This window comes from Symphalangus syndactylus, chromosome 1 (genome assembly GCF_028878055.3).
Source record: "Symphalangus syndactylus isolate Jambi chromosome 1, NHGRI_mSymSyn1-v2.1_pri, whole genome shotgun sequence".
Taxonomy (NCBI): Eukaryota; Metazoa; Chordata; class Mammalia; order Primates; family Hylobatidae; genus Symphalangus; species Symphalangus syndactylus.
In genome coordinates this window covers 100,618,317-100,645,452 of record NC_072423.2, presented here as the reverse complement: position 1 = coordinate 100,645,452, position 27,136 = coordinate 100,618,317, and the positions used below count along the sequence as shown (strand labels likewise).

The 27,136-nt window shown below is 53.2% G+C and overlaps 2 protein-coding genes across 7 annotated transcripts in view; one reads left to right on the top strand and one right to left on the bottom strand.

Moving 5' to 3' along the window:
• Window positions 1–15,235, bottom strand: part of LOC129479150 (collagen alpha-2(IV) chain-like) — a 122,155-nt gene extending 106,920 nt beyond the window's left edge. For 2 of the 3 annotated variants that reach the window (XR_010119964.1, XM_063635955.1), the window contains exon 1: window positions 11,406–15,235. Coding sequence is in view for 2 of the 3 variants with exons in the window: in XM_063635955.1 (XP_063492025.1) it covers window positions 11,423–12,595 (1,173 nt within the window). In the remaining variant the exon portion in view is untranslated. Of the gene's footprint in view, window positions 1–827; window positions 2,254–11,405 lie in introns of those variants that run through there. The other variant, XM_055271794.2, reaches the window with a different exon arrangement.
• Window positions 1–27,136, top strand: part of KCNQ1 (potassium voltage-gated channel subfamily Q member 1) — a 404,394-nt gene that overhangs the window by 241,280 nt on the left and 135,978 nt on the right. The window lies entirely within an intron of this gene.

Genomic DNA, 27,136 nt, shown 5'->3' with positions numbered 1-27,136 from the left:
AGGGAGGGGTCAGCACCCCTCTAGGCTTGGGCAGGCACACACTCCACTCAGCTGCAGCCGTGGAGTTGGTGCTTCTAGGGCCTGGGTATGCTGGAGTCAGGCAGGGGACCTGGTGGGGGTGGGGAGACAGGTGAGGTAGAAAGACCCCACGCAGCTCCCCAGGCCTCTGCAGACAGCTCCCAAGCAAGGGGGCAGGAGGGGCTGCCCTGAGCCCACCAAACGTTGTAGCCACTCATACAGGGCTGTTTGATCTGAGAGGGAGGCGCCATGACCTCTGTTTAGACAAGGAAAATGAAGACTCCGGAAAATCTAAGCACGTCACACACGCAGCTTCCATGGGGGTCTTCCTCTCGTGTCGGGGGAACTTCCCCGTAGAGATTTCAATAACTGCCATCTTTTGCTGATCCTCCGTGTAGGCACTGGGCCCCAGTCCCTGCCTGTGCCATCACTATTTCACAGGAGAACACCATGCTGAGGCTCTGCCTCTGGTTGCCCTGCTCTGGGTGATGAGGTAGAGGTCACACAGCCAGGCCAGTGGCCCTGGTGTCAAGGTTCCACACCACAGCCGCATAGCAGCCAGTGCTCACTCACTGAGGCCAGGCACTCATCTTGTGCTGCACCTGGGTGAGCTCTGGACCTGCCTCCTAACCCTAGAGCTGCCTGCTTTGTTCATTTCCACACACCACGTGCCTAGGCCCAGCTGGGGCTGGCATACAAATTGAGTGGCCTGGCTCTGAGCTGCTGCTGGGTACTGCAGCAGTTTCCACCTATACCACACCTATATACTTGCCCTCCCCCACACGCAGCCCACCTGGCCCACCCAGCCCACCCCACAAAGAGAGATGGCACTTCAGGTGGAGAGGGCTGGGCCAGAGGTCATGCAGCAAGGTCAGGTTGGAAGCTAAGGTGGGGCTAGGGCCCAGGCCTCTCTCACAGGCTGTCCCCCACTGGGCCTATGGCTCTGAGAGTAGGGGTCTGATCTGGAGAGCAGGGGAGACTGCAGGTCCCTGGGTTGGAATCCTGGAGTCCTGGGTTCAGGGTTTTGAGGGGCAGTTACCTCCTCCTCCCCGGTGGCACATCCGGCCTGGAAGTTGGGTAGTCTGGCCCAAGGCCTGCCCTGGTGTGAAAGCCTGAGACCCTAAGGAGAGCTACAGGTGGCTCAAGGGCCTGCCCCTCCTCCTTTTCTGTGCAAACAGCTCAGACTTTGAGGCAGTGGTTTAGGCCAAGCTTTGAAGCCAGCCCTTGGAGGACGTTCCTATCAGCCTTTGCACAGATATCTCCCACTCCAACCCTAAGACTCAATGCCACCTCAGGACTGCCCCTATCTGCAGAGCTTGAGGCCTTCAGGTCAGCCTTGGGAAGAGGTGCCTGAGTGGGGTGGAAGAAGCCCACTCTTGGGAAATGGGGAGCATAGGGGAGGAGGAAGACACTGCCTTGGAATGACACTCCCAGAGACCTCTGCTCTACCTACCTGCATTCTGCTGAAAGTTTTGGGTCACCTTGTTTTATGGTCCCTGTCCCAGCATGAAGCTTGCACAGGAAGAACAGAATGAACGATGTGGAAATCTGTTAGCAGTGGTGTCTTCTAGATTCTCAAGCATCCAGGTATTTTAGGAACAAAACAAGCCAGCAGGTGCAGAGGTCACATAGCCTCCTGAAAGGGCCAGGGCAGAGTGAGTAGCTGTAGGGGCTTGGTCTCATTTGTTTACAGGAAGCTGATGGGTTCCTGAGCAGCCTAGGAGGGGAAGGGAAGCACTGCGTTCTCAACGTGGTGCTTGGCCCTCCCAGGTGCCTGGTTGTGGCCTGCCACTGAGCACCCACCCCTGCCTGTCCAGCCCCTTCCCTGGGGAAGGTTCCCAACTGCTCCAAATTCTGGTACTCCCAGGCTGCCTCACCCAACGGTGACAGTGACTAGCCTCAGAGCCTGGCTGCTTGGAAGACCTTTGCCCAAGCAGAGAACTGGTGAGGAAGGTGAGCCTTCCAAGGGCCAGCCCTGCCTCTCCTCCCCTCTTCTAGCCTGCTTCTGTCTGGGCTGAAGGCACAGCAGGGACAATCACTCTTCCGGGGTTAGAACTGGGGGAGCAGGGACAAAAGCTGGCAGCCCTCCCCAGCATGACAGGATGTGGAAGGCTGGTCTCTCCAGAGACTGGGCTAAACTCTGTTGTGTCAAGTGTCCGGTGACCTCAAGCAAGTCATTCCATGTGGCTGAGCTGCTCTTTGCTGCATCTGCACATATGTGTAGTGTCTTCCTCCCTGTAGGATTGTCACAAGGATTAAATGATGTCAAGTCTGAGGCTGCCCTGCAGCTGCTGTTTCAACTACTTGGCATGGAACATGTGCCAGGCCAAAAGAACTATCTCTCTCCCTGCGAAAAGCTGGGGTCCTGGGAGCTAGAGTTGGGTAAGATAAGAGCAGAGGCTGGGTCCTGGGAACAGCAACTGGGCCCAGTCGGGGGGGTCTCAGCACCTATCACAAAGAAAGTGCCACTGGGCTTAGGGAAGGACAAGAAGTAACATGTCAAAGATGGGACAGAACCCACCTCCTGGCAGGGAGTGGGGCGCATGTATGTACATGTTCATACATGTGTCAGAATGCGTATTTGTCAGTGTATGTGTGTCAGCGCACATAGGTATAGGGGCTGTCTCTCAGAATTCCTGAGGGTTTTCCATTTGATCCCAGTGGTTGAAGATGGAGTATGATCCCAAATCCCTTAGGTGGATGTGGCCTGGCAGGGGGTCAGCAGGAGGGAGCTCCCTGTCTCCTTGACTTCCAGCTTCCAGGCTTTGGCATTCCCACTGTTAGGAGCAGGTATCTTTAGGGACACAGGAGTGTAAGCCACTGTTTCCATCTGGGTTTTGTCATGTGTAGGTAGGTCCCAGCTGCTTTAAGCCAACCTTAAAGTTTCATTTGGGAGTCACGGGTATGTGTCAACAAAAGCCCACCAGACCATCAATGAAGTGGGCAAAAGCTCTGGGTGAAGTCTTGGCTCAGGTATCAGGATATGCTGGGTGAGGGAAATAATGGAGGCACCTTTGTTCTAGATGCCTGCAGATTCCTGACAACAGTAGGGGTGGAGGCTGTGCAGACCTGGTGCAGAGTCTGTGCTGGCCTCTGGCCTCTCACAGCCTTGGGAGGGGTGCTCAGAGCTCAGCTGTGTTTAAAAATTAGCAAGTGGAGGAGTTAGAGGATCTGCAGTTAACCCCTTGAGTCCCGGAAGGCTGTTTGAGCCACTAATCAGGAAGGAGAGATGACAAGAAAAAGATGATCTCTCGCCTCAGAGCTGCAATCCACTGCCCTTACAGTGACCACCCATCCTGACATCTTTGGCTCAGGCCTCTGGGTCTGGGCATAGAAGCCCAGGAACTGCTGTCTGTGGGGAGTCCACTGAAGCTCCCTGCCCCCACTGAGTCTCTGATGTTGACAGCCTCTTTGTTTTTTCATCTCAGCCTATTCAAGGCCATTTTTCAGCTTGCTTGGCTGTGCATTAAAGTTGGGGGGATTTCTCTATCCTTCTGAGGTTATGAAATACCTCAGCAAGGACGAGGCCTCCCTGAGGGAGTCAACCCAGCTTGTTCCCTGCACATACTGTGGGGAGGTCCTCTTTACCGCCACAGTTCCAAGGGTGAAACAGACAACCAGGTGGGGAAGGGGTCTCTCCCCATCTGTCCAGGGAAAGGCAGCCCACAAGGAGCCACACAGGCAGGGGACATTCCACTAGGGCCATTTGCAGGCCAGTGGCCATCCATTGCCAGCAATCAGAGAATCACAAGCACTGGATCTAATGTGACCTCTGCCAGGACCATGACCCCTAGGTCCTCTTTTCCATCCCTCCAGTTCTCCTGGCTTTCTTGCCATCTCTCTGGCTCTATCCTCAGTCTCTTTGGCGGGTTTTCCCTTCTGGCGTGGCCACTAAATGCCAGTGCCTTTCTCTATGCAAACCATTTACCTAAGCTGTTCCCTCAGCACCAAGGGCTTCCAGACCACCTGTGAGGCCTTGACCCCCCAAATGTCTCTCCAACCCAGCCAGACCCACATTCCAGTCACCTGCCCCCACCTCCTCTCCATAGCATCCATCATTTTATAGCCCACTCTACTGAAGGCCCCTGTCTGTCAGCCATCCTTTCAGTGGCACAAGCCAGAAGTTCTGGGGTCATTTCCGATACACCCGCTTCCTCACCACCTGCATCAAGCCCATCACCAAGCCAGGCTTACTTCACCCATCCATAGTTCTAGAGATTCCCTGCTTCCCTCCATCCCTATTGCCACTGCCCTAATAGGCTACCATTTCTCTGTACTGCAGGCACCTCCTAATTGGCATTCTCACATCCCCTGCCCCATTCCAATCAATTATCTACTCAGTGGAAAGAAATCCTTTCAAAGTTTAGAGACCTGTGGGTCTTGCTTAATCCTGCAGCTGCCTTTCTGGTAGTTCAGATGCTTGGCTTCTTTCCATCCCAGGTGCTCACGGGCTCCCTACCACCAGAGGGCCCTTGGCCTGCCCCTGCCACTTTCCCCAAGGGAGTTTCTCAGACCCCAGGCTAGTTCCAGTGGGTTCCTGCTATACACCTTCTGTGCTCCCAGGCCTCAGCACTCCCCTCAGGGTGCAAACGGTCCCTCAACATTAGTTAGTCTTTCTCCCCTTTGTCCACAAAGCCTCAGAGGGTAGGCAGGTCCCTGCTCCTATCAAATCCCTCCCTCTGGGCCAGGGTCTAGTACCTGGTGAGTGTTTGACAAATATTTCTTGAATGACTGCATCCCTAAAATGAGGCAATGATCATTCCCCTGCCTGTTAGACATAATTCACTGCCTGGGAAGGCACTGTGCTGTGTAGATGCAGCAAGTTGGCTAAAATCAACTGTAGCATGGCCTATGTCTCAAGCAGGTTGTGGTGCCCATACGCTCAATAATGAGGCCCACTGAACTCTCCTGGTTTCCAGAAGCCTCACAAGCAAGCACACTCAGTGAAGGAACAGGAAGTCCTTTCTGGAGTAGGGGGAGAGAAAGGCTTCCAGTTAGCCATACAGGGGAATGGCTCCTTACTCTCTAAGAGTCATTTGCTCCAAGACTACTTTCTGTCACATCACCAGATAGCCCTCAGTCTACACTCTATGATCCGCTCATGAATATCTGGTCTGGCTCTGCGTTCCAGTCAGGCCCTTTTCTGAGAGGACCACAAGTCATAGCCCAGGGCTACCTGTACAGCTACCAGTCTTAACATCTCAGATGCACGCCCTCCACAACTGCTCTTAGCACCCGCAGGCCTGGGCCCTCTCTCCCTGCCCTGAAGCCAGCCAGACCCTGGGTGGGGGCCGAGTATGGCCCAGCAGCAGTGTGTGGAGCTGGGCCTGGGCCTAAGCTGGGAATAAGCTTGTTTTGCCAGGCGCTGGCCCCCCATCGAGTCCCCATTCTCTAATGCTAATTGCTACAATTAGCAGGAGAAAGGCCTTTTAGATCCATTTCTTCTCCTGGCTGAGGCCCGGGCTGCTAGGGAGGTTGAGCCCAAGGCTTTTCGGAGGAGCAGGGATTCTTCCATAAATGAGGCCACATTTAAATTGCAAACAAGAGCCTCGCCTAGCCCTAGGAAAGGCTCTGGGAGAAAGGCTTCTAGTTCCGCAGACAGAGCAGCCAGAGACTGGGTACGCTCCAGCCTCATGGGCCTTCCTGGCTGGTGTGACTGGAACCCTGGGTTATCCAGGCTCCTGCCAGTAACCTGGACATGCTGGGGCTGACCAGTTCAGAGGAGCATAGCACAGGCTGATAAAGGCACCGGAAGGAGAGGCAGTATTAGAGGCCACCCCTTGCCCTCCCATCCAGGTCTGCTCTGAGGGAAACCCTTCTCGTCCTCCTCCTGGAGTGTACTGCAAACCTGGATCCGGTATCCGCCGAGAACCACTCATTCATCAGTCTGCACTAACTGGAGAAGGTGAGCAGGCCCAGCCTGGCCTCTCTAGGCCACCTCCAACTTGGTCAAGCCACAGGTGCCCATGCCATAGATGGCTGAAGGACTGCAGCTGAAACATAGTTCCCACTAAACCTCTGGGTGGCAGCCCATAGGTTGTGGGACTGGAAGTGCTTGCCAAACTCAAATTATACTGCTGATCAGGGAAGAGGGTACTCTGATTGGCCAAGCCTGGGCCGGGGTCTTTCTCACAAAGGTGGTGATGCTATAGGTGTTAGATGTGGCAGGATGCAAGCCAGGGCCTGCTGCCTTTAAAGAGCCAGAGCAGAGACACCATCCCAGTCCCAAGAGCTGGTCTAAGGAAGTAGTTGTCATCTGCGGTGCCCCCCAGGGGACATATGGCAATGTCTGGAGACATTTTTGGCTATCACAACTAGGGGAGAATTACTAATATCTACTAGATAGAGACCAGGCAGGGTGCTAAACATCTTACAATATAAATGACGGCCCCTCACAACAAAGATACATCCTGTCCCAAGCATTACCAGTGTGGTTGGCTAAGAAACCCTGGTTGCAAGGGGTCAGATTTTGACATGCTATTTGCTTTCTCACTGAGTTGTGAAAATGGATGCACACTTTCCTGGCCTGGCCTCTTCCTTCATTCAATAAATGAATGAAACCATTCAACAGAAATCTGTGACACACCCACCATGTGCGGACCCTATACAGAAGACAGATATGCTCTCTTGGGGCCTCCCTTCCGGTGGAAGAGATAGGCAGCCAACAAATAAGTAGATGCCTAAGGAAGTAGAAAAGCGTAGCCTGTGCTTTGCAGAGACTTGAAATATAGTCCTCAGCTAGTGAGTGACTGAAGGAGATGACAGATATGGCAGGTCAGAGCAAAATTTCCTGTGAGATTTAAATAATAAGAAGGAATTGTCAAGAGAAGATCACCAGAAAAGACAAGCCAGGCAGAGGTGGTGAAGGCCTTGGGGCAGGAGGGATACTTGGCAGATTTAACAAAGAAGGCTGGCAGAGCCAAAGCTCAGTGAGGGAGGACAGTGGTCAGAGAGGTAAGCAGGGCAGATCTTGTAAAAACCTGATGGAATTTGAATTTTATTTCCTAGAAATAGAAGCCACTAGAGGGTATCTGGCAGGAGAGTCATGGAGGCACATTCATTCGTTCGTTCTTGGCTTTTGGGAATCTGCACAGAGTTGATCACAGCCCTCAGCCTATGAAACACTGTCACCCTGTAAGGGTCTGCATAAAGTCGCTGCTCTCTTCCTCTCCATGCTTTTCCACTTCATCTCTATCCTCGCTCTCCTCCCTACACAAACAGCTGCTCCAGGGTAATTTATTTATATCATTGTGTGTGTGTGCATTCACGAGCACTCCCTAGTACTGCGTGTCTGGGTGGTGTGTAATTTTAATTTAAATACACAGTCATGTACTGAGGCCCTCGTTCTGTTTGGCATTTGTGTCACTCAGCACTGTGTTTCCACACGTCTCTATCTTGTGAAGTGTACATCTAGTCCCCTGCTCCTAACCACAGTGACCGGCTCCAACTGCCCACCCCTATGGGCCACGCTGCCCTGAGCGTGCACACACACAGCCTCTCGTTCTGGGTGAGAACTGCTCCAGCATGTTTACTTAAGAGGGAAACTGCTGGGCCACAGGTATAAAATATTTTATTTGAGGAAGAAGTGTTGGCCGGCTCTTCAGAACGTCTGTGCCTGTCTCCGTCCCCACCTGCAGCACACAGGGAGGCTTGTTCCCTGCCTTCTGCCAACACTTGGCCTTATCCTACTTTCTAATGCTTCTCCTATGAAGAATAGCTGTTGCTTTCATTTACATTTCTCTGATAACTGATTAGCTTGGGCAAATTTTCATCTGTTTGTTAACCCTCCTGCAAACTGGCAATCTTCCTACCTTTTTCTTAATGATTTGTGGTGCTTTCTGGTATATTTTAGCTGTTGTTCCCTCCTCGGCTTTAATTGTTTCAAATATCTTGTAACTAGTCATGGCAAAGTTACATTCATGAGTGTAAAAGTGAAAAAGGCAAATCGTTTCCTTAGTGTTATTATGAAAACAGTCCTGACCCTTGCCATGATGGATTTATTTAACAGAAATCCTTAATCCATAATCATTAATGCATTCAAGTTCATACATTTTAATCTTGAGGTCTGTGCTTTCTGGATCCTGTTTAAGAACCCCACGGCCACCCTGGCTCTGGAGATTATTCATTTTTTCTCCTATTAAACAAATGGCAACTACCTTTTGCTTTCAAATCTTTAGTCCATTTGGAGCCTACTTTTCCTAGGGGCTCAGTTAGGAATCCATATTCCTATTCCTCCATTTTAGTCTGGCTTTCCAACGTCATCTTCTGAACAGTCCCCATTGATATGTGGTGCCACCTTCATCACATGTCCCCTTCCTCTAGACTTGGAGTTACCTCTGAGCTCTCTTCTGGGTCTCTGTCACCACACCGCCCTGATTGCTGAAGCTTGGTGTGTGCCCTGGTATCTGCCAGCAGAAGTCCTCTGCTCTCCTTTTTAAAAGTTCAGTTGGCATTTACAAATATTTTTCTTCCACATACATTTTAGAATATGTTTGTTAAATTACTCAAGCCCTCCAACTGGAAGTTTGAGTGGAGTCCTACTGAACTTACAGATTTGGAAAATCCTGACGTCATTCTAATGCCAAGTTGCCCCATTCAAGAAAATAAAATGTCTCTGCATATGGAAAGATCTCCCTCTATATCCTCCAATAGAGTTTTAAAATTTTTTCCATAAAAGTCATCGTCATTGTTAATTCTGAGACTGGTATAAACTTTGCTGCTATTCTGATTGCTGTCCTAATCTCTATTATGTTTTTTTTTAGTCAGTTGCTATTGGCATAAAGAAATGTGGTTTGTTTTTGTTTTTTGTTTTGAGTACACTGATCTTATATCCAAAACCTCTCTAAAATCTGAAATCTCTCTTTAGTTGTAAGTTTCTTAATTTTTTTTCCATGTAGCCCAGTAATTTTCAAAGTGTAGTCTGGGGATTCCAGAGAGCCCCCCAGACCCTTTCAGGAAAGGTCAAAAACATTTTCATAATAATACTCAGACATTATTTGCCTTTTCTTTCATTCTCACAAAGATAAAGAGTTTTCCAGAGGCAGCACACCATGACCCCACTGGAATATGTGCTTGTATAGTTCTGCTTTAAACATTTCTTAGTTTTAACTTCTAAGATGGTAACTATCAATAGATAGAATCTCTATCAAGAAAAGCCCTTTAGGGGTTTCAATAACTTTTAAGAATACAACAAGTCGTAAAACCAAAATGTTTGAGACCATCAATCCTATGAGCTACACTAAGTTTTATCACTTCCTACCCGATCCTCACATCTCCATTTCTTTTTCTTGTATTAGGGTATGGCCAGGATGACATCCTTGGCCTACTCCTTATCTTAAAGAGAATGATACACTTTTAATTTCTCTATCAACTTTACTGAAAAGTTAAGTTTTGGTTTATAACTTGTATCAAGTTGAAGAAGTTCCTCTCTAGTCCTGGCTTGCTAAGTGGTGTCCTCCACTACCCCAAAATCACACAGAGGTGTTAAACTTTATCACATCATTTTTTCTGCCTCTATTGAGAGAACCATATGGTTTTTCTCCTGTAGCCTCTTAATGTGAATTACATGGATAAAGTTTCTGATATTGGATCATCTTTGCATTCCTAAGAGAAATCCCACTTGTTTAAGAATTGTTGTTTAATATATATTATTGGATTCAGTTAGCTAGCATTGTACACGGAACTTCTGCATCTACATTCATAAGGGAAATTCTTTATAGTTTTCTTGTGCTCTCTATCTGAATTTGGACATGCTCTGATTCGCAATTTAAAAAAATGCCTCTAGCTGGAGCATAAATCCTGAAACAGACCCACTTTTCTCCTCAGCATGTTAGGAAACACATTAAAATACAACCATAATCAAGCAACTCAATCCTTAAATTTTTCTCCTAGTGAGTATCTGGAAAACAGGTGCAGAAATGGATCATTTGAGACACCATAGAAATCTGGTTAATCCTGCCTGCCTGCTTTCCTTCAAGTACTGACTGAGTAAGGCTGTGTATCAGGCTCTTGGCTGGGTACAGAGCAGGCAGCAGAAAACAAAACAGAGCTCCTCCCTGGGAGCTTTTGGTCTAGCGAGAGGGGCACCACAGTAAAGAAAGAACTGGTAAATGCACATCAAATGTGGATAATATCAGGAAAGTTTTTATACTTTGTGATAATCTAAGACAGAACTATCCTACCTGGATGAATTATTCTCTTTCATACCCAGAACAGTTCTGTGCCCCGGGGAGAACCACGCCGAGGAGCCCCTGGGGAGAACCCTGCCGAAAAGCCCCGGGTGCCCCGGGGAGAACCGCGCCGAAAAGCCCCGGGTGCCCCCGGGAGAACGGCGCCGAGGAGCCCCCAGGGAGAACCGCGCTGAAAAGTCCCGGGTCCCCCGGGGAGAACCGCGCCGAGGAGTCCCCAATCTTATAGAAAAGGCTATTTGACCTGCTCAAGGACCACAGTGGGGCACTGGGATCTGAACATAGTGGTGGCCCTTCAAGCCTACTACCCAGACTGAGACCGCCATCCAATCAACTCTCATCTCCAATATGACCAAGACTTCTACCACTACCTCTCACCTGGCAGGTGATCACGACCCCCAACTCAGACTGCAACCTTTACTTCACCCCCTAATTCCTGACTCAGAATCCCCACCTAGATGCAGAACTTCGACTTCAATTCCTGACTCCCATACCCCACTCACACCTCTAACTCCAATCCCAATCTCTTAACGCAGAGCCCCCCATTCAGAACCTCTACCCAAAGACAGACTCCAGACCCTGACTCCAGTCGCCAACTCGGACCTCCCTTGGATCCCAACTCAGAGCCATGATGCAGACTCCAGACCGGGATTCAGGTCCCCAACTCAGACTCCCGATCCTCTGTCCCTAATGAGGCCCAACCTAAAACCACCATGCGGACTCCAGACCTGGACTGACTGGGACCCCAACTACTCAGATCCCAACTCAGGCAAACTCCCAGCCAGGATGTGGACCCTAGACCCGAATTCTGATCCCAACTAGGATACCTAACTCAGAACCACAACGGAGATTCCCAACTCCGATCCTAATTCGGGCCCTGACTCAGAACCACTAAGTGGATTTCCGACTCCGGTCCCAATTCGGGCTTTGACTCAAAATCACAACGTGGATTCCCAACTTCCATACCAATAGCGCGGACTCAGAACCAAGATGCGGATTCCAGACTCCAATCCCAATTCAGCCCACTCTGAACCACCACGAGAACTATAGACCCGGAATCCCATCCTTGGGACGCGGCCAGGAACTCGGACCTCGACCCTGGCCACGCTGTCCATAAGGTGCAGATGGGAGCGCCCTGCCCAGGCCAGGCTGCACTGCTGACGCCTGTGATCTGGGACGGCCACGGGGCACACAGCTCACCTCAGCAACGCCAGTGATCACCCGTCCCGCGCCGTCCGCCCAGTTCCGTGATGACCGTGTTCAAACCCTCCCAGAGAGATGGGGAGGGCTGCGCTGACGAGTCTGGGAGAACCGCGCTGAGGATCCCCCGGGAGAGCACCGTGCTGAGGAGCCGCCGGGGAGAACCCCGCTGAGGAGCCCCAGAGACAGAGTCGCGCTGAGGAGCTCCTGGGGAAAACCGAGCTGAGGAACCCTAGGGAGAACCGCGCGGAGGAGAACCGTGCTGAGAAGCCCCCGGGGAGAACCGCGCCAAAAAGCCCCGGGTGCCCCGGGGAGAACCGCGCCAAAAAGCCCCGGGTGCCCCGGGGAGAACCGCGTCGAGGAGATCCCGGGGAGAACCGCGCCGAAAAGCCCCGGGTACCCCGGGGAGAACCGCGCCGAGGAGCCCCCGGGGAGAACCACGCCGAAAAGCCCCGGGTGCCCCGGAGAGAACCGCGCCGAAAAGCCCTGGGTGCCCCGGAGAGAACCGCGCCGAGGAGCCCCCAGGGAGAACCGCGCCGAAAAGCCCCGGGTGCCCCGGGGAGAACCGCGCCGAAAAGCCCCGGGTGCCCCGGGGAGAACCGCGCCGAGGAGCCCCCGGGGAGAACCGCGCCGAAAAGTCCCGGGTGCCCCGGGGAGAACCGCGCCGAGGAGCCCCCAGGGAGAACCGCGCCGAAAAGCCCCGGGTGCCCCGGGGAGAACCACGCCGAGGAGCCCCTGGAGAGAACCGTGCTGAAAAGCCCCGGGTGCCCGAGGGAGAACCGCGCCGAGGAGCCCCCAGGGAGAACCGCGCTGAGGAGCCCCCAGGAGAGCACCGCACCAAGGAGCCCCCGGGGAGAACAGCGCTGAGGAGCTGAGGAGCCCCCGGGGAGAACCGCGCCGAGGAGCCCCCAGGAGAGCACTGCGCTGAGAAGCCCCCGGAGAACCGCGCTGAGGAGCCCCTGGAAGAGCGCCGCGCTGAGGAGACCCCGGAGAACCGCTCTGAGGAGCCTCCAGGAGAGCGCCGCGCTGAGGAGCCCCAGGGAGAACCGCGCCGAGGAGCCCCGAGGAGAACCGCACCGAGGGACCCCGGGGAGAACCACGATGACGGACGCACCAGGGAGGACCGCGCTGAGGGGCGCACCCGGAGAATCGCGCTGAGGAGCCCCGGGGAGAGCCACGCTGAGGGGCATGCAGGGGAGGACCACGCTGAGGGGAACCCCGGCAGAATCGCGCTGAGGGGCGCCCTGGCAGGATCTTGCTGAGGAGCTCCCTGGAAGTCCGTGCTGAGGCGACGCGGCGACCGTTCTGCCTGGAGACTGCTGCAGCACTCCGACTGCCCCCGCTGAAGCTGACGTGGCGACCGCCCCCCACCTGCTGATTGGGCGGCAGCGGGGGAAGGCCTTCGGCGGGCTGCTGCACGGATTGGCTGGGCGCGGAAAGTGATGTGTTGTGTCCTGTCATTGGCCGAAAGGGTCTGGTTTTGATGCCACCCGGGCTCAGATTGGCCCAGCGGGTCTAGTGCCGCGTGAGGCACTGGTTGGGTGTGAGGTGGCGCGAGCCGCCGCCCTCCCTGCCCCCACCCGTCGTCCCTGAACACCACCGGGGGCCGGGGCCGGGGCTGGGGCCAGCGCCAGCCTCAGCGTTGGCATCGCCGGGGTGAGCCAGAGACATGGGCCAGTTCTTTGCGTGATGTGTTCACCACCCCGGGGCGACCGCGTGAGGACAGCGGCCGCACTCCGACACTGCTATGGGCCCTCAGTGTGGAGGCCTGTGGGCGTCCAGGCCACGCCCGAGACCAGCCCCTCCACCGGCACTGCTGCAGCGACCCTCGAACCGGGGCAAGGTCTCCACCGCCGTGGCACCGGGTGCGGGAGGCGTTTCCCCCCCCTCACAGCCGGTCCATGCAGAGGATCGGGATGTTCTGAAGCCCCTACTGCTGTGCCTGGAGCACCCGTGTCTGCCGCTCACCCCGAGAACTTGGGACCTCAGGGGGTGAGTGGCAGGGGTGGCCGGGACATGCCGGGCCACCCACTTCGCAAAGGGCAGCGCCCGGCCGGGCCGCCCTGCCCACCTCCCATCCCCCACCCGGGCCTGACACTTGACCGCGTCTGCCAGCCCCTCCCCTTGTCTGTTCCCTCTGCGCCGCTGGCGCGCGCCTTCTGAATGCCAAGCATTGCCATAAACCCTGGGGACAAAAGCCTGGGTCACAAAAGCCCCTTCTGGAAGCTCACACCCTGAGGCTTCCCTGGCAAGGCTGGGGGCAGTTTGGCCCTTCCATGTGGACTGCAAAAACAGTGTTGGAATGCAGGACTCTGGGTATGTTCTCGAAAGTTGTTACAACCCCAACACAGGGTTGACCTCAAACACAGGAGGAAGGGGGAGGCTGGAGCCAGCCAAGCGAGCCAGCCGTCCCCCCACCAAGGCACGCAAGGAGGCCATTCATCTTCACTGCCTCTGCCGAAAATATATGTCTACGGGAAAGCCAGGAATCTCTCTCCAAGGGTGACTGGGTTGGGGGTTTTGTTTTTCTTCAGCCCAGAAGAGAAAGAGAAAATGGTGTCATTTTTTCAGGCAGCAAGAGATTCCTTTCTGGCCTTCAGCAACGACGCCCAGATGAGTCCACTCCCTGCCTCCTGCTCAGCCCACAGGCAGTCTGGGCACAAGTGACACGTCCCCTGGGCGCCTGTCCCTTCGCACTGGCCCAAGGAGTTCATGTTTCTGATTACAGGGTGCAACCCACCCTCACCACCTAGCTGGGAGGTTTTTGTCATCTGCCTGTCCCAGAGGCAGCTGTGCAACCAGTGCCATCACTCAGAGCCAGTGCTCAGGTGCACCCCAGACTCAAGGTTTCATGCTGTAATGTCACTGTCTTGAAATTCTTGATAGTTATTATCTTTGAACTTGTGTTTTAGAAGTGAAGTCTGAGGGGAAAATGGAGCTTGAAACTTCAGCTCCCAAGTGGCTTTCCCACCTTCCTGCCTCCTCAGGACAGATTATCAGCTGCCTGTCTGCCTGCTTCCTCTGTGCCCAGCCTCTCTCTTGACATCCAAAGGATCACAACTCCCACTTGGTGACCACTATTATTCTCTGCCCCTGACCAAAAAGAGCAGGGAAGGGCTGGATTCCTGACCCTGGCCTGGACTGTGCAGTGCAGAGATACCGACAAGTCTCATTTCCCCACCTGTAGGATGGAGGTGATGCTGACAGCCTCTTGGAGCCGTTGAGGTAGGAAATGAGAGAGATTATGTCAGAAGACAGGGTCAGGAATGTTGAGTTGAGCATGGCGTCAGGCCCCTGTCCTGCTCCTTCTTGCTGCTTGGGGTGCAGCTCAATTCCAGCCTCACCGTGGCCCCCAGGCCTCCTCTGGCCTTCCTCAGCCTTCGTCAGGAGGCCAGAATCCTCCCCTGGTCACCCTCCCTGCATGTCCGTTTCTACCTCCCCAGGAGGTCAGGGGAGCAGGAGCCCAGGTCTTCAGAGTCATTTCACAGATTTCACCAGAATAAAAGTCCTACTTATGTGGGGTTTACATTCTGGTGGGAAAGACAGATTTTCGAAATGTGGCCATTTTTCTTTGGGCCTTTGTTAGCTGCACCAGATGGAGGTACCCTGGTGGACTCCTTCAGTCCTCGCTCTTGGACACAGAGCTGTCTCCCAACCTTTGTTGTTTTATCCAAGGATGTTGAACACAGGCTGAAAAGCTCCCTAAATCAATTTCACTTAAAATGGTGTCCATCCTCCTACTAAAGAATGACAAAAGAGTGTTGGTTAGGATTTTATCTTGAAAACTGATTTGTAAAATCATGAAAATTGAGCTTATTTGATCTTACACTTCACAGAACTGTGGGTTCTAATTGTGGGCCTGGATGGGGACACATCTTACAAGTAGTTGATTCGTTCATACAGATTTTCATGTTCTGGGCTTGCCTCCGCCCTCTACCTAACCCTGGAACCTCAGACCCCAAGCTCCTGGGCACTTGGATTTTTCCCTGACAAATTCCCCCACTGTGATATTCCATGGGCACCTCACCTTGAATGCTTGCGTGAGGTCTCCTTGAGTTTACTCTTAGCAGTGGGGTTGCCAGGCCAAGGAGCCTGTCACTATTGTTTGTGACCGTCTCACCAGACGTGGTCAGGAAGGACAGTTCTGAGTCCTGTGTCCTCTGCTCCTCACCCCCTCACCACACACGGGGCGCCGTCAATCAGCCAGCGCCGCCTGCCAGCCCAGCGCACCTGTTGTGTGCCCCCACTCCCGCCTCCTCTAGTCCTTTGGGGGAAGAGTGGAGAGGAAAACAGGCCGAGACTGAGAGGGGTTTGTTGTCTCGTCGGGCGACAAGAGACACGTGGGAATTGGCTAGAGAAGCATGTGAGGCTGGGCGGTCTCCAGGCCAGCCCCAGAGGCAGATGGGGGCTGCCAGGCAGGCTGGGAGGTGAGCCCAGGGCTGGCCTTGGGCACCATGGCAGAATTCTGGGAGGGGGCTGCAGTCACGGCCAGCTCCCTTTCTGAATTGTTCTGTGGGTTGTGGAAGGCTTTGAGATTTGGCGCCTGCACCTTGTCACCTTCTTGGGACTCAAGGCTGCAGGGGTGGGTGTGAGACAGCCTGGGCACCTGGTGGCCACTCCCTGAGCTCCCTATGTGACAGAGGGCAGGTCCCATTCTCCTTTTGCGTCTGGTTTGCCTCATCTGTACATGGTAGGGGCTGAGCTAGCGTTCCTTGCACTCTCTCCAGCTTTACTCTTTGGGGTTCAAAAGGTTCCCTTGCAAGCCTGTGCACCCGAGAGCACGCACGCACACACGCACTCACAGCTGAAGAGAATTAGGCTCAAAACGTCCACTCGGCTTTTCTCTTGATTCCAAGGTATTTAGAGTGGGGGTGGGGGATTAGGGGAGGAAGTTGCTGAGCTAATTCTTTTGCATTTGCCAGCACAGAAGTGCAGATGGGGCCCAGAGCCCCGGCGGTGTCCCAGGGGAAACACCAGTCCTCTTCTGCAGTGCAAGGCAGGAGAAAGAACTGCTGTGGGAGCCCCTCACCCAAGCAGCAGGATGTGTGGCAGGCCCTGGCCAAGGGGTTCTGTGGGCCTCAATTCTTTCCCTACCCTGCCCCCACCCTCGGAGTCTAAGGGTGGAACCATCTTCAGACCCAGCCAGGTTCCCAAGTTGCTGCTTCCCTTGGAAGCTGAGAGGCCCAGGGCCACGTGGCTGCCTCCTCAGTCCCTCTGAAGAAAGGCCCCACCCCACGCTGCTCTCAGGAGTGGACAGGAACATGGGGGAGTGGGGGTGGTTAGGACCTCAGGGTTATCCCTGAGTGGCTGATGCATTGCCTGCTGTTAAGGTCAGCCCTTGCAGTTGGCACTCTGTGGCCCCTTCTCGGTCCCCTTCAGTGAGGCTTTTTGCATGCATTGGTGCACAACCCACCACTGCAGCTGTCCTGGGTAAGGGCTCTGTGATCCTGCAACCCCCACCTTCTTCCTTCACTGGTCATAGGCTTCTGCTGACCCTGCAGCCCATGTCTTTATTCCAGAATCTTCCTCCTCCTGTGGCCTGTGTGTCACCTGCACCTGCATTCCATTGGGGCTTCCCTTCCAACTTGATGGCTTCAGGTACATGGGCCTGTTGACAACTCTGTTCCCACTGAGCCCATGAGACGGGTGTTCCTTTGAGACATGTTTACTTGACTTCCTGCCCCAGGTCTCTGCTGTACCCACAGGTGGCATGCACTCATGTCCCCACCCAAATCACATCCCCACCAGGATGGGCAGGCTCTGGGTCGTTTTGGGCCCTGTAGGCTGTCGTCAGAGGTGAGGCACAGTGGGGAGTCCCTAGGAGGATTTGGGCAAGGCAGTGCCAAGGATCAGATCTCCCTTCTAGAAAGGTCACTCTGGCTGCTGAACGGAGAGAGAACTGAAGAGAGGCAGCAGGGTGAGGGGGAAGGCTATGGGGGACTTGCCGTCACCCAGTGAGAGAGATGGGAGGCTTGGAGAAAGCGAGCATCTGTGGAGGTGCGAGAAGTGCCAGGCTGGGCTCCCTCAGGCGGCAACTTTGTCTAGACTTCTGGCTGAGGACAGGGAGGAGCTTAAGGTAGCCCTCAGCATCCAACAGGGGTAGCAGCCTAGTGCATGTATGACCACGAGCGAGCCCAAGGGAAGGATGGGTTTGGAGGGTTTCTGAAGATCTGGCTTGGATATAGTGGGGTCAGCCCCCATCCCTCTACCCAGCTGCAGTGACAACTCTGTGGCTCTGGGGCACTGTCACCCTGTGGCATGGCCTGTTTGTGGTGTCCATCACTGTCTTAGCTACCCAGGGCCCAGGGAGAGGCACGCGGCTCACCCTGACAGAGTGTGACAGATGCAGGTCCTGCTCCCTCAGGGAAGCCCCCATTCCAGGACAATCTCAGCCCCCCTGCAAGAGCAGCCTCAGCATTTGCTGCTCGGGGAATGCCCTCAGACAACAGTGCTGTGTTAGGGTCACTCCCAGCCTGTCCCTCACGGGCAGATTTGCGTTCCTGCGTTTGGGGTCAGTGATAACATGAGGCCAGACGGGTGGGGGGTCTGGAGTTCAGGCGGTCTCCATGAGTGGCAGCACGGGGTGTGGGCCAGTTCCCATTGGGAGGGCAGCTGTGCTGTGTGTGTATATGTTTGGGCATTGCTCAGCCAAGCCTTGATTAGCCGAACCCAACTCTCCCAGAGCCCCCACTTCGACGCGGGTTAACTCAGCAGCTGTCTCCTGAGCACCTGCTTGGGGCCTGGTTGGGTGCCAGGCACGGGGGGTGGGAAAATGAAGTGAACTGGGCCTGCCAGACCCATTGCCTGCAGGGCCTTTTCTACCACCACCTTCCAGAGGCAGCTTCCTCCCACAAAGCATCCCAAGCTCGGAGTGTGTGCCCCTCTTCCTGTGCAGGCCTGCCACTTCCACAGCTGCCCCCCAGCCAAGAACAATCCCCTCAGCCTGCCAGGGTAAAGTGGGCCCAGGCCTTTGAGGACATTGCCACAGCCAGGGCCAACCTGGGAAGTTGTTTCTGATTATCTCTTGAGTCCTGGGAGAGGTGTTAACAAAAAGCCCCATCCCCGTCGCTCTGGTGGTTATAGTTTGTTTTATGCATTAAAGGGCCCTGGATCGGTATTTGTAGTGAGAACAGATATTTGCAGAGAGCCCAGAGAGCCTATTCCATTCCCAGCTCTGTACTTGTAGAGGATGAGGCTGCTGAAATGAAACCCACCAGGCCTCTGGTGAGCAGTGGGTGCAGAGTCATTGGCAGTAAAGGTACTTAGAGAACCTGATGAGAATATTCTAATCAAGCTAGGCAGGCTCAGAAGATGGATGTAATTTAGAGGAAAAAGACAAGAATGGGAAAGAAAGGGAAACCTACCTGGGGTACCGTGTGGCTGTGGTGGTTTTAGTATGTGTCTACAAGGCCTTTGACAATCCATTCTTCAGGAAGTGGCACTTAATTCCCATCTAATTAAGTTTGGGCTGGACTGTGATTTGCTTCTATCAAATAAAATATGGAAGAAGTGACAGAGCATGACTTCCAAGACTAGGCCTTGCAGCCTCCTTGCCCTCTCACTAGAATCACTGATTCTGGGGGAAGCCAGCCACCATGGTGTGAGGACACTAGCAGCCCTCTGGAGAGGTCCTGTGGTGAGGAATTGAGGCCTCCAATAAATGGCCTCCTGTATGAGCTTGGGAGTGGATCCTCCAGCCCCAGTCAAGCCTCTGATGAGATAGCAGCCCTGGTCCACACCTTGACTGCAGCCTTACAGGAGACCCTGAGCCAGAACCACCCAGCCAAGCCACCTCCAGATCCCTGACCCACAGAAACCATGTGGGATGATAAATGTGGGCTGCTTTAGGGATGAAGCTGTAGAGTGACTTGTCACACAGCAAAGGGCAGCTGACACAGCCACCCACTCTCACCAGGCTTAGTCTGACCCTTGTCAGGGGCAGCAAAGTGGGCTCGGCCTACCTGTTAGCTTTTACTAACAGGTAGTGGCTGGGGGATCCCAGGAGAAAGAATACTGTGCCCAGGTAGCATGCCCGCCCCAGGCATACATATCATGTCTTTGCTCTTGCAGAGTTTGAACTCTGCCCTCCAGACCAGTGGCTCTTAACCTAGGCTCCTCGTGAGAACCACTCCCCGGTGCAGGTCCTACTCCCAGAAAAGAGAGCAGTTTTGACTCCTGCAGTCTCTAAGGCAGCAGAGAGCTGTGGCATTTTGGGTGGAGTGGGTGGAGAGGGTGCGTGATGGGTGGGAGAAACTGACAGCTGGAATGTGATTTAGGAAATGTAACGGGTGACCAAATCCATTTCCTTGGGACATGGATAAGGCTAAGGGCAACACCCACAAGGACCAGGAGGGGGCTTCTCAACAGCCAGTTCTGTCCCAAATTTGTTTTCTATGCCCAGGAATGTCAAAGGGCCCTCTTGGGGTCAGCCACAGAGAAGGGGGAGCAGGCGTGATGGGGTGGTGGTGGGATGCTGCAGGTGGATGAGAAGTAGCACGAAAGCTCACTCCTGTTTTTCTCTGATCCCTGGGTCTTGGGGACAGGCCTGTGCCAGAAGCAGGGATTGCTTCTGCTCTAACGTCCACTGAAATAAAAAGCAGACTTTGCAGTGTTGAGAAATTCCTTTAGCCCTCAGGAGGCAAGTTACAGAACAGGACAGAACTGCCCTAGTCAGACCCTGCCTGGGCACAGAGCTGCCACTACTCTCCCAAGACCCCTCCCTTTTGGGGACTGTGCCCCCACACCCCCAGGCAGCCCCTGCCTCCAACCTTACTCCTAGCTGGTGTTCTGGGCCGTTAGTTCATAGGTTCAGCTCTGAGAGCCTGGCAGGCTCTCAGAGCAGCCTGGACCCAGGAGAGCGATAAATGGATGTACACTGGCCCACTCCAAGCAGGGAGGCTTTGTTTATCTCACAATTAGTCCTGTAGCACTTAGTGTGTCAGGCATGGTTCTGAGGGCTTCATCCACACTACCACCCACTGTAAAGATGGGAAAACTGAGGCATAGCAAGGTCAAGAGATTGGGCAGGCCTTAGGATGTAGAAGCTACTAGAGCTGGGCTGCACCTGGGTATCCTGGAGCCAGGGTCTATCCCTCCCTCTCTGCCACACGGCCTTGGTGTGAGGGACACAGCCCCTGTTTGCAGAGGCAGCTGATGGGGGGCAGGGCAGGTGTGCCTTTGCCCACATTTGGCTTCTTGAGCCCCGAACCTGCATGTGCCACCCCCCAGAGTTCCTGTGTGTGGCCGGGTGAACGTGCACAGGTCGAGGAGGTAGTGTGGGCAGCCAACCTCCCAAAGCACCAGGCCCCTCAGGGCTGTTCCCCTGTTTCCCAAGATTTCCCAAACAGATGGCCAAGATTGGGGGCCCCCAGGAGACCATGCTCATGAATTGTTCCACTTGAACACAACATTGTTTTTTACGGAATTGGGCTGGGGAGTCCTCTGTGACTTTCCTCAGTAGGGAGAGAGCTCCTGAACCCACCGTGCACCCTTCCGCCGCAGCCGCTTTGGAGACTTGACTTTGACACTCTTCTCAACAGGATCCCTTTCCTCACTGGTGTCTGCGGCCTGGGCCGCTGGCATGGCTGAGCGGAACTTGGCAAAGCAGTGAATTGGGAGCTCACTTAGGCACGTGGTCCTGAGGCTCCTTGCTGGCGTTTCTGTTTTGCTCCCTGCTCCTTTCTTTTCTTTGTAACTTCTCTTCAGGGCACCCACAGCCCCCGAGGAGGGTGGGGCTGAGGAGGCTGGAGGTGGAGCCCAGGCTTATCCCCCTGGTGGGCCAGGCAGGCAGCAAAGGGACCAACCCCAAGAGGGTCGGTGCGGAGAACCCTGGGGTGCACAGGGCGGGCAGTGACCAGAAGACTCACCCCAGGGCCTCTAATTTTGACCCTTGATCTGGATCTAAGCACTTCTGAGCGAAAGGTGAGGATTTCAGGCAGCCTCAGCTCCTAGGAGGCAGAAGATACAGTTTATATGGGGGTGGGGGGAGGGAGCGGTCCATTTCCATCTCCCTGTTCTCTCCCCAGGCCAATGGCCAGGGCTAAAGCCCTCCTTGGGACATGTCAATAGCAGCAAACATTTTAGAGATGTGACATGTTCGAAGCCTGGCAACAGGGGCAGCTCCAGCTGTGCGAGAACATGGCTGGATTTACGTCTGCGGCAAAGCACCCGGTCACCTTTCTCTGCTTGGAGTGCAATCTTTTTTTGGAAGCCCTGCTGGAAAATCTGAATCTTGTGAGCCATCAGCTGTTTATAATCAGAGAAGCATATGTTTAAAAGAGCTGAGGGGCCTTATAAACTCCGTGTGCAAATTACCTTTGGGGCTGCCTGCTCCACCGCCCCTCCTTGAGGCTGCCATCACTGGCGAGCGGCTGAGTGTGCTGCACAGAATTCGCTGTAACCCCGTTGTGGCACGGGGTCTGTTTAGCTTTAGTCACGTCAGCTTGGCCCTGGAGCGTGGGAGCCTCCATCTCTCCTGCACGGCTTCCAGGTCCCCCCCAACCCCCCAGCCCCAGCTGCAGAGGACTTCTGGCTCCCTGTTCCTGGGCTTTCACCATGAGAAATATTAAACCTGGGAACCGTGCAGCAAGAAGCGGGCAGAGGCTCAGACACCAGGACCTGTGGGGGCTTCCTGGAATTGGGAGCCACTCTCGGTGTCTGCTCTGGTGCTACGGTCCTGCAGAGCTGTTTTTTTATTTTGTATTTTTTGGTGTTCATTTTTGTTTTTGTAACAGCTTTATTAAGATAAAATTCACATACCGTACAATTCACCCATTTAAAGTGTACGATTCAACGGTTTTCAGTATGTTCAGAGTTGCGCAACCATCACACTATCTAGTTCCAGAACATTTTCAGTGCCCCTAAAAGCAACCCTGCATTCTTTAGCTGTCACTCCCCACTTCCCTTCTCTCATTCCCCAGCCCCAGTCAGCTACGGCTCTGCTTTCTATCTCCACGGGTTTGCCTGTTCTGAACATTTCACATAGCTGGAATCACACACTAAGCAGACTTTTGTGGCTGACTTCTTTCACTTAGCCTGAGGTTTTCAAGGTTCATTCATGCTTTAGCATGTATCAGTGTTTCATTCCTTTTTAGGGCCAAATAATATGCCATTTTATGGATACTATCACATTTTATTTATCCATTCATTCATTGAACACTTGGGCCATTTTTACTTTTTAGCTATTAATGAATAATACTGCCAGGAACATTTGGGTGCAAGTTTTTATTGTGGACATAGATTTTCATTTTTCTTGAGTATTCACAGAGGAGTAGAAATGCTGGGTCACATGGTGACTCCATATTTAACCTTTTGAGGATCTGCCAGACTTTTCCAATGTGGCAGCACCATTTTGCATTCCCACCTGTGGTGTATGTGAGTTCCTATCTCTCCACATTCTCACCAACACTTGCTACTGTCTGCCATTTTCATTTTAGCCATCTTAGTGGGTGTGAAGTGATATCTCCTAGTGGTTTTGATTTGCGTTTCCCTGATGACTAATGATGTTGAGCATCGTATTAGCCATTTGTATCTCTTCTTTGAAGAAGTATGCATTCAAATTCTTTGCCCAAATTTTAATTGGGTCGTGTTTTTATTATTTAGTAGAGTTCTTTATATTCTAGATATAAGTGTTTTATATTCTAGATTCAAGTTCCTTATCAGATATATTTTCTTCCTTTTTGTGGGTTGTCTTTTCACTTTCTTTATCATGTCCTTTGACTCACAAAGGTTTTAAATTTTGATGAAGTTCAGTTTATCTATTTCTTTCTTTGGATGCTTGTGTTTTTGGTGTCATAACTAAATAACAACATATAATCCAAGGTCAAAAAGATTTACCCCTATATTTTCTTCCAAGAATTTTATAGTTTTGGCTCTTACATTTAGGTCGTTCATCCACTTTAAGTTAGTTTCACGTATGGTATGAGGTAGGGGTCTAACTTTATTCTTTGTCATGTGGATAGCCAGTTATCCCAATACCATTTGTTGAAAAGACTCTTCTTTCCCCAGCGAAGGATCTTGATACCCTTGTCAAAAATTAATTGACAGTAAATATGAAGGTTTATTTCTGGATTCTCAATTTTATTCTATTGATTTGTTTATCTATCCTTATGCCAGTACTATAGTGTCTTGATTATTATAGCTTCGTAGTGAGTTTTAAAATCAGAAAGTGAGTTTTCCAACTTTGTTTTTCTTTTTCAAGATTGTTTTGGCTATTCTGGGTCCCTTGAATTTCCATAGGAATTTTATGATCAGTTTGTCAATTTCTGCAAAGAAACCATCTGGGATACCAATAGGGATTGCATTGAATCTGTAGGTCAACTTGGGGAGTATTGCCATCTTAACAATGTGTTAAGTCTTCCAATCCAAGAGCATGTATTTCATTGTATTTGGATTTTTAAAAATTCAAGATTTTTAAATCTTGGTTCAAGAATATCTCATAGTTTTAAATCTTGGTTTTTTAAATCTTGGATTTTTAAATCTTGGTTCAAGAATATCTCATAGTTTTCAGTATAGTTTTTGCACTACTTTGTAAATCCTACAGGGTTTTGTGTGACAGTGACTGGCAGCCACCCTTCCTCCCCATGTACTGGGTTCTGCCCATCCTCCAGCCCATCTCCCTTGGAGTCTCCCCCTGACTCCAGGGCTCTTGGCCCCTTTCAGGCCCCTGGCTTCTGGTAATGCTTCTTTGTGGTCTCCTGTCTTGTGCATGAATTGTTGCCCAAGTCTGCACATCCTGCATCCTGCCTGGAGTGCTCTCTCTCCTCCCTTTTCTGTGAGCCGTCACAAAACACCTCCTGTGGGCTTACTGGACCACCATCCTATCCAAGTGCTCTGTGGCAGCTTGTGGAATCTTCTCAACCTTGGGTGTCGCCTGCCCAGAACGGGGCTCTCCGAGGCCAGGGTGACTCCACTATCCCACCAACCTCTGTACTCCACGGCCATGCACAAGGCACAGGGTCCCAGAGAGGGTCTGTGGGCACAATGGAGCTATTTCCCAGTCAGACCCCACAATCGATAAACTGTGCTTAAACTAAGTGAGGTATCTTAAGGCTTTACCACCAGGGAAATAGAACTTTGGCAGCTTACAAAGGAATTTTATTTTTCAAATTTCCTTTCAACTCGAGGGTCTCAAATCCACTCAGCAGACTTAGGAGGGAGGGTCCTGGCACTGCTTCTGAGGAGGGTGCCTTTGAGGGGAGGCAGAGTTGGCTCACGGCAAAGGCTCGCCCTGAGGCATGGCAGGTGGCAGGTGGCTGGGGCTGCTCACCTGCTTACCTGTGTCCATTCCCTTGGGCAGCACACAGCCAAGTCCTTTTGGACCAAATTGGATCACTGCCAAGTGGTATGCCCAGCCTTGCTGAATCTCTACCCATCTGTAAAAAGGAGAAATCGTTTCTGTGTTCCCTGCCTCCCAGAGAGCCAGGGAGAGGCCAGGATCCGAGGAGGTAACGGCTTTCTAGCCCTTTAGAAACCTGAGTGGGGTTTTGTGCTTGTGTCTCATTTAAGCCATGAACACTTGCTGACTCTCTATTCATCCATACACCCTGCATTTATTGAGTGCTTTCTGGGTGCCCGGCCCTCTACTAGCTGTGGGAGTTACGGTGTGGGATGGACTGACACTGGTGACCCCTGCCTGGGGGAAGCAGACTCTAGCTGGGCAGCCTGGCCTCAGGAGACCATCACAACCCTCGCTGGGGCTGGGGCTGGGGCGCAAATGGGGCAGGAACAGGAGTCCGGCCTGGGGGATGTTAGACTCACCAGCCATCCCCTGGAAAGCTGTGGGGAGACTCGGAGCAGAGCCCCCAGTAATCACAGTGAGGTATTTAGGGATAGAGTGGAGATCTCTCCCACGTGTTCGCCAAGCCACCAGGCCAGACACCGCCCCAGCTGAAGGCATGCTGGTGGCCCAAATGTTAGACACTCTTCTCTCTTAGGTGGTTTGAGGAGACTTAGGGGCTTCCATTCCCCTTGGAACATGAAGAAGGGGCTGGCTAAGGCCCCCATCCCTGCTCAGGCCTGCAGGAGAGCCCTGTGGACACTCCAGCCTCAGCCTTCCTTGCCATCCACAACCACACCAGTGGCTGGGAAGCCAGAGTCCCCTGGATCCTGCGCTTTTTCTGCACGGGATTCCCTCACAGCCTCTGGGTGGGAGCACACATGGCATCTCCTAGAGAGTTTGGGGGCTGGACACAGGGAGGAGGCAGCATGGGAAATGGAAGGACTGAAGCCCCCGCCTCCCTCCAAGGCAGTTGTCAGAGCAAGATCAGCTCCCTGGAAGACACCCGGGTTGTAAACAGGGTGGGGCAGGGGTCCTGATAAGTATGAGGAACCAGAGGCCTAAGCCACCCACCCCTTGGCATGGGGCACCCAGAAGGCAGCAGGCTAACGACTCCCCATGAAATTAACAACTTTGTGAAGCATTTGGTATTTGGGGGATTTTACATTAGGGTCAATGAGCCTCTGAAATGAGATCCCGGAGAGGGGCCGGGACCATGCCTGGGATGTGGCTTCCATGGACTGAGCAGCCTGGAGCCCCTACTTGCTTGGTGTCCCGAGCCAGCCAGACCTGCGTCCCGCTCCTCCTCCGCTCGCTGGAAACGTTCCCTGAATCACATTGTTCACCGCGCTTCTCAGGCCTTCTGGGCTCTTCCTCTGCTGCTCGCCATAAAAACTCTCCAGTCATCTTTTCCGCTGTGGTTTTTATTGTTTTATTTTATTATTCCAGCTATATTACGTTGGGAAGAGCTACAGAAATGGTTTCTTCTCCCCCAGATTCCAGAACAAGTCACGGCCATTGTAGATTTTGATTAATTGCCATCCCCCTTATTTCTTCACTTTCTCCAGCTTAATTTTTCCCACTGTGGGAAGGGGGTCTGGAGGACAGGCACCCTTGTTGGCCGTGGATAGGTTTCTGTTCCCCCTCAACCCACCCAACAAGAGAAAAAAGTGAGCTCACATCGTGGGTCAGCCCCTGTTCTGGAGGCCACAGCCACGGGCTCTGCGGGCCTCTGGCCGAGCTGGGTTGCAGGAGAAGCCAAGTGCCGGGTGAAGGCCTGGGGAGGAATCTGGGTTCTCTTGGCTGCTGGTAAGATTATCCATTAAATCCATATTCCTCACTGTAGAGTTCATGGATTCAGAGGCTATACCGTATTCTGGCCGTCTTACATTACTGCAATATTGCTTCCAGATGGGCAAACGCGCGCTCGGAGCCTGGCCCTGCAGACACGATGGCCCAGCACGCCGCTCACTGCCGCGCCTTTGTTCTCTGCTTCCTGCTTGGTTCCTGCTAACTCAGGGAGCTCCAGGTGGCTGCCACTCAGGGGTGTGTGGGGGTGCCTTGGGGCACCCAGGCCTGCAGCCCTCCCCCACACAGGCAGTCTCCACAGAGATAGAGCGCCAAGGGTGTGGGCCAGGACTCTTTCCGAGCCTCTCCTGTTGCCGGGGCCTGCTCCCTGAAGGGCACAGTCCTGGGCAGGCGCAGTGCCCAGGCTGGAGAGGTCCTGCTTCTCCATCTCATCCACACGATAAGTCAAATGGGAGCATTCCAGCATTCCACATCTCATGGTGGGGGGTTGGGCCTCACCTCCCTGGCAGCCCACTCACCTCACATGGCCTGAGCTGCAAGGTCAGCCCCCTCCCAGGCCCATGAGAGGCAACGGGCACTATGGGCAAGCTGCCTGCTGGGCCACGGGCTCTGGTACTCTCCTGGGTTAGGGCTAAGTGTGGTGGCA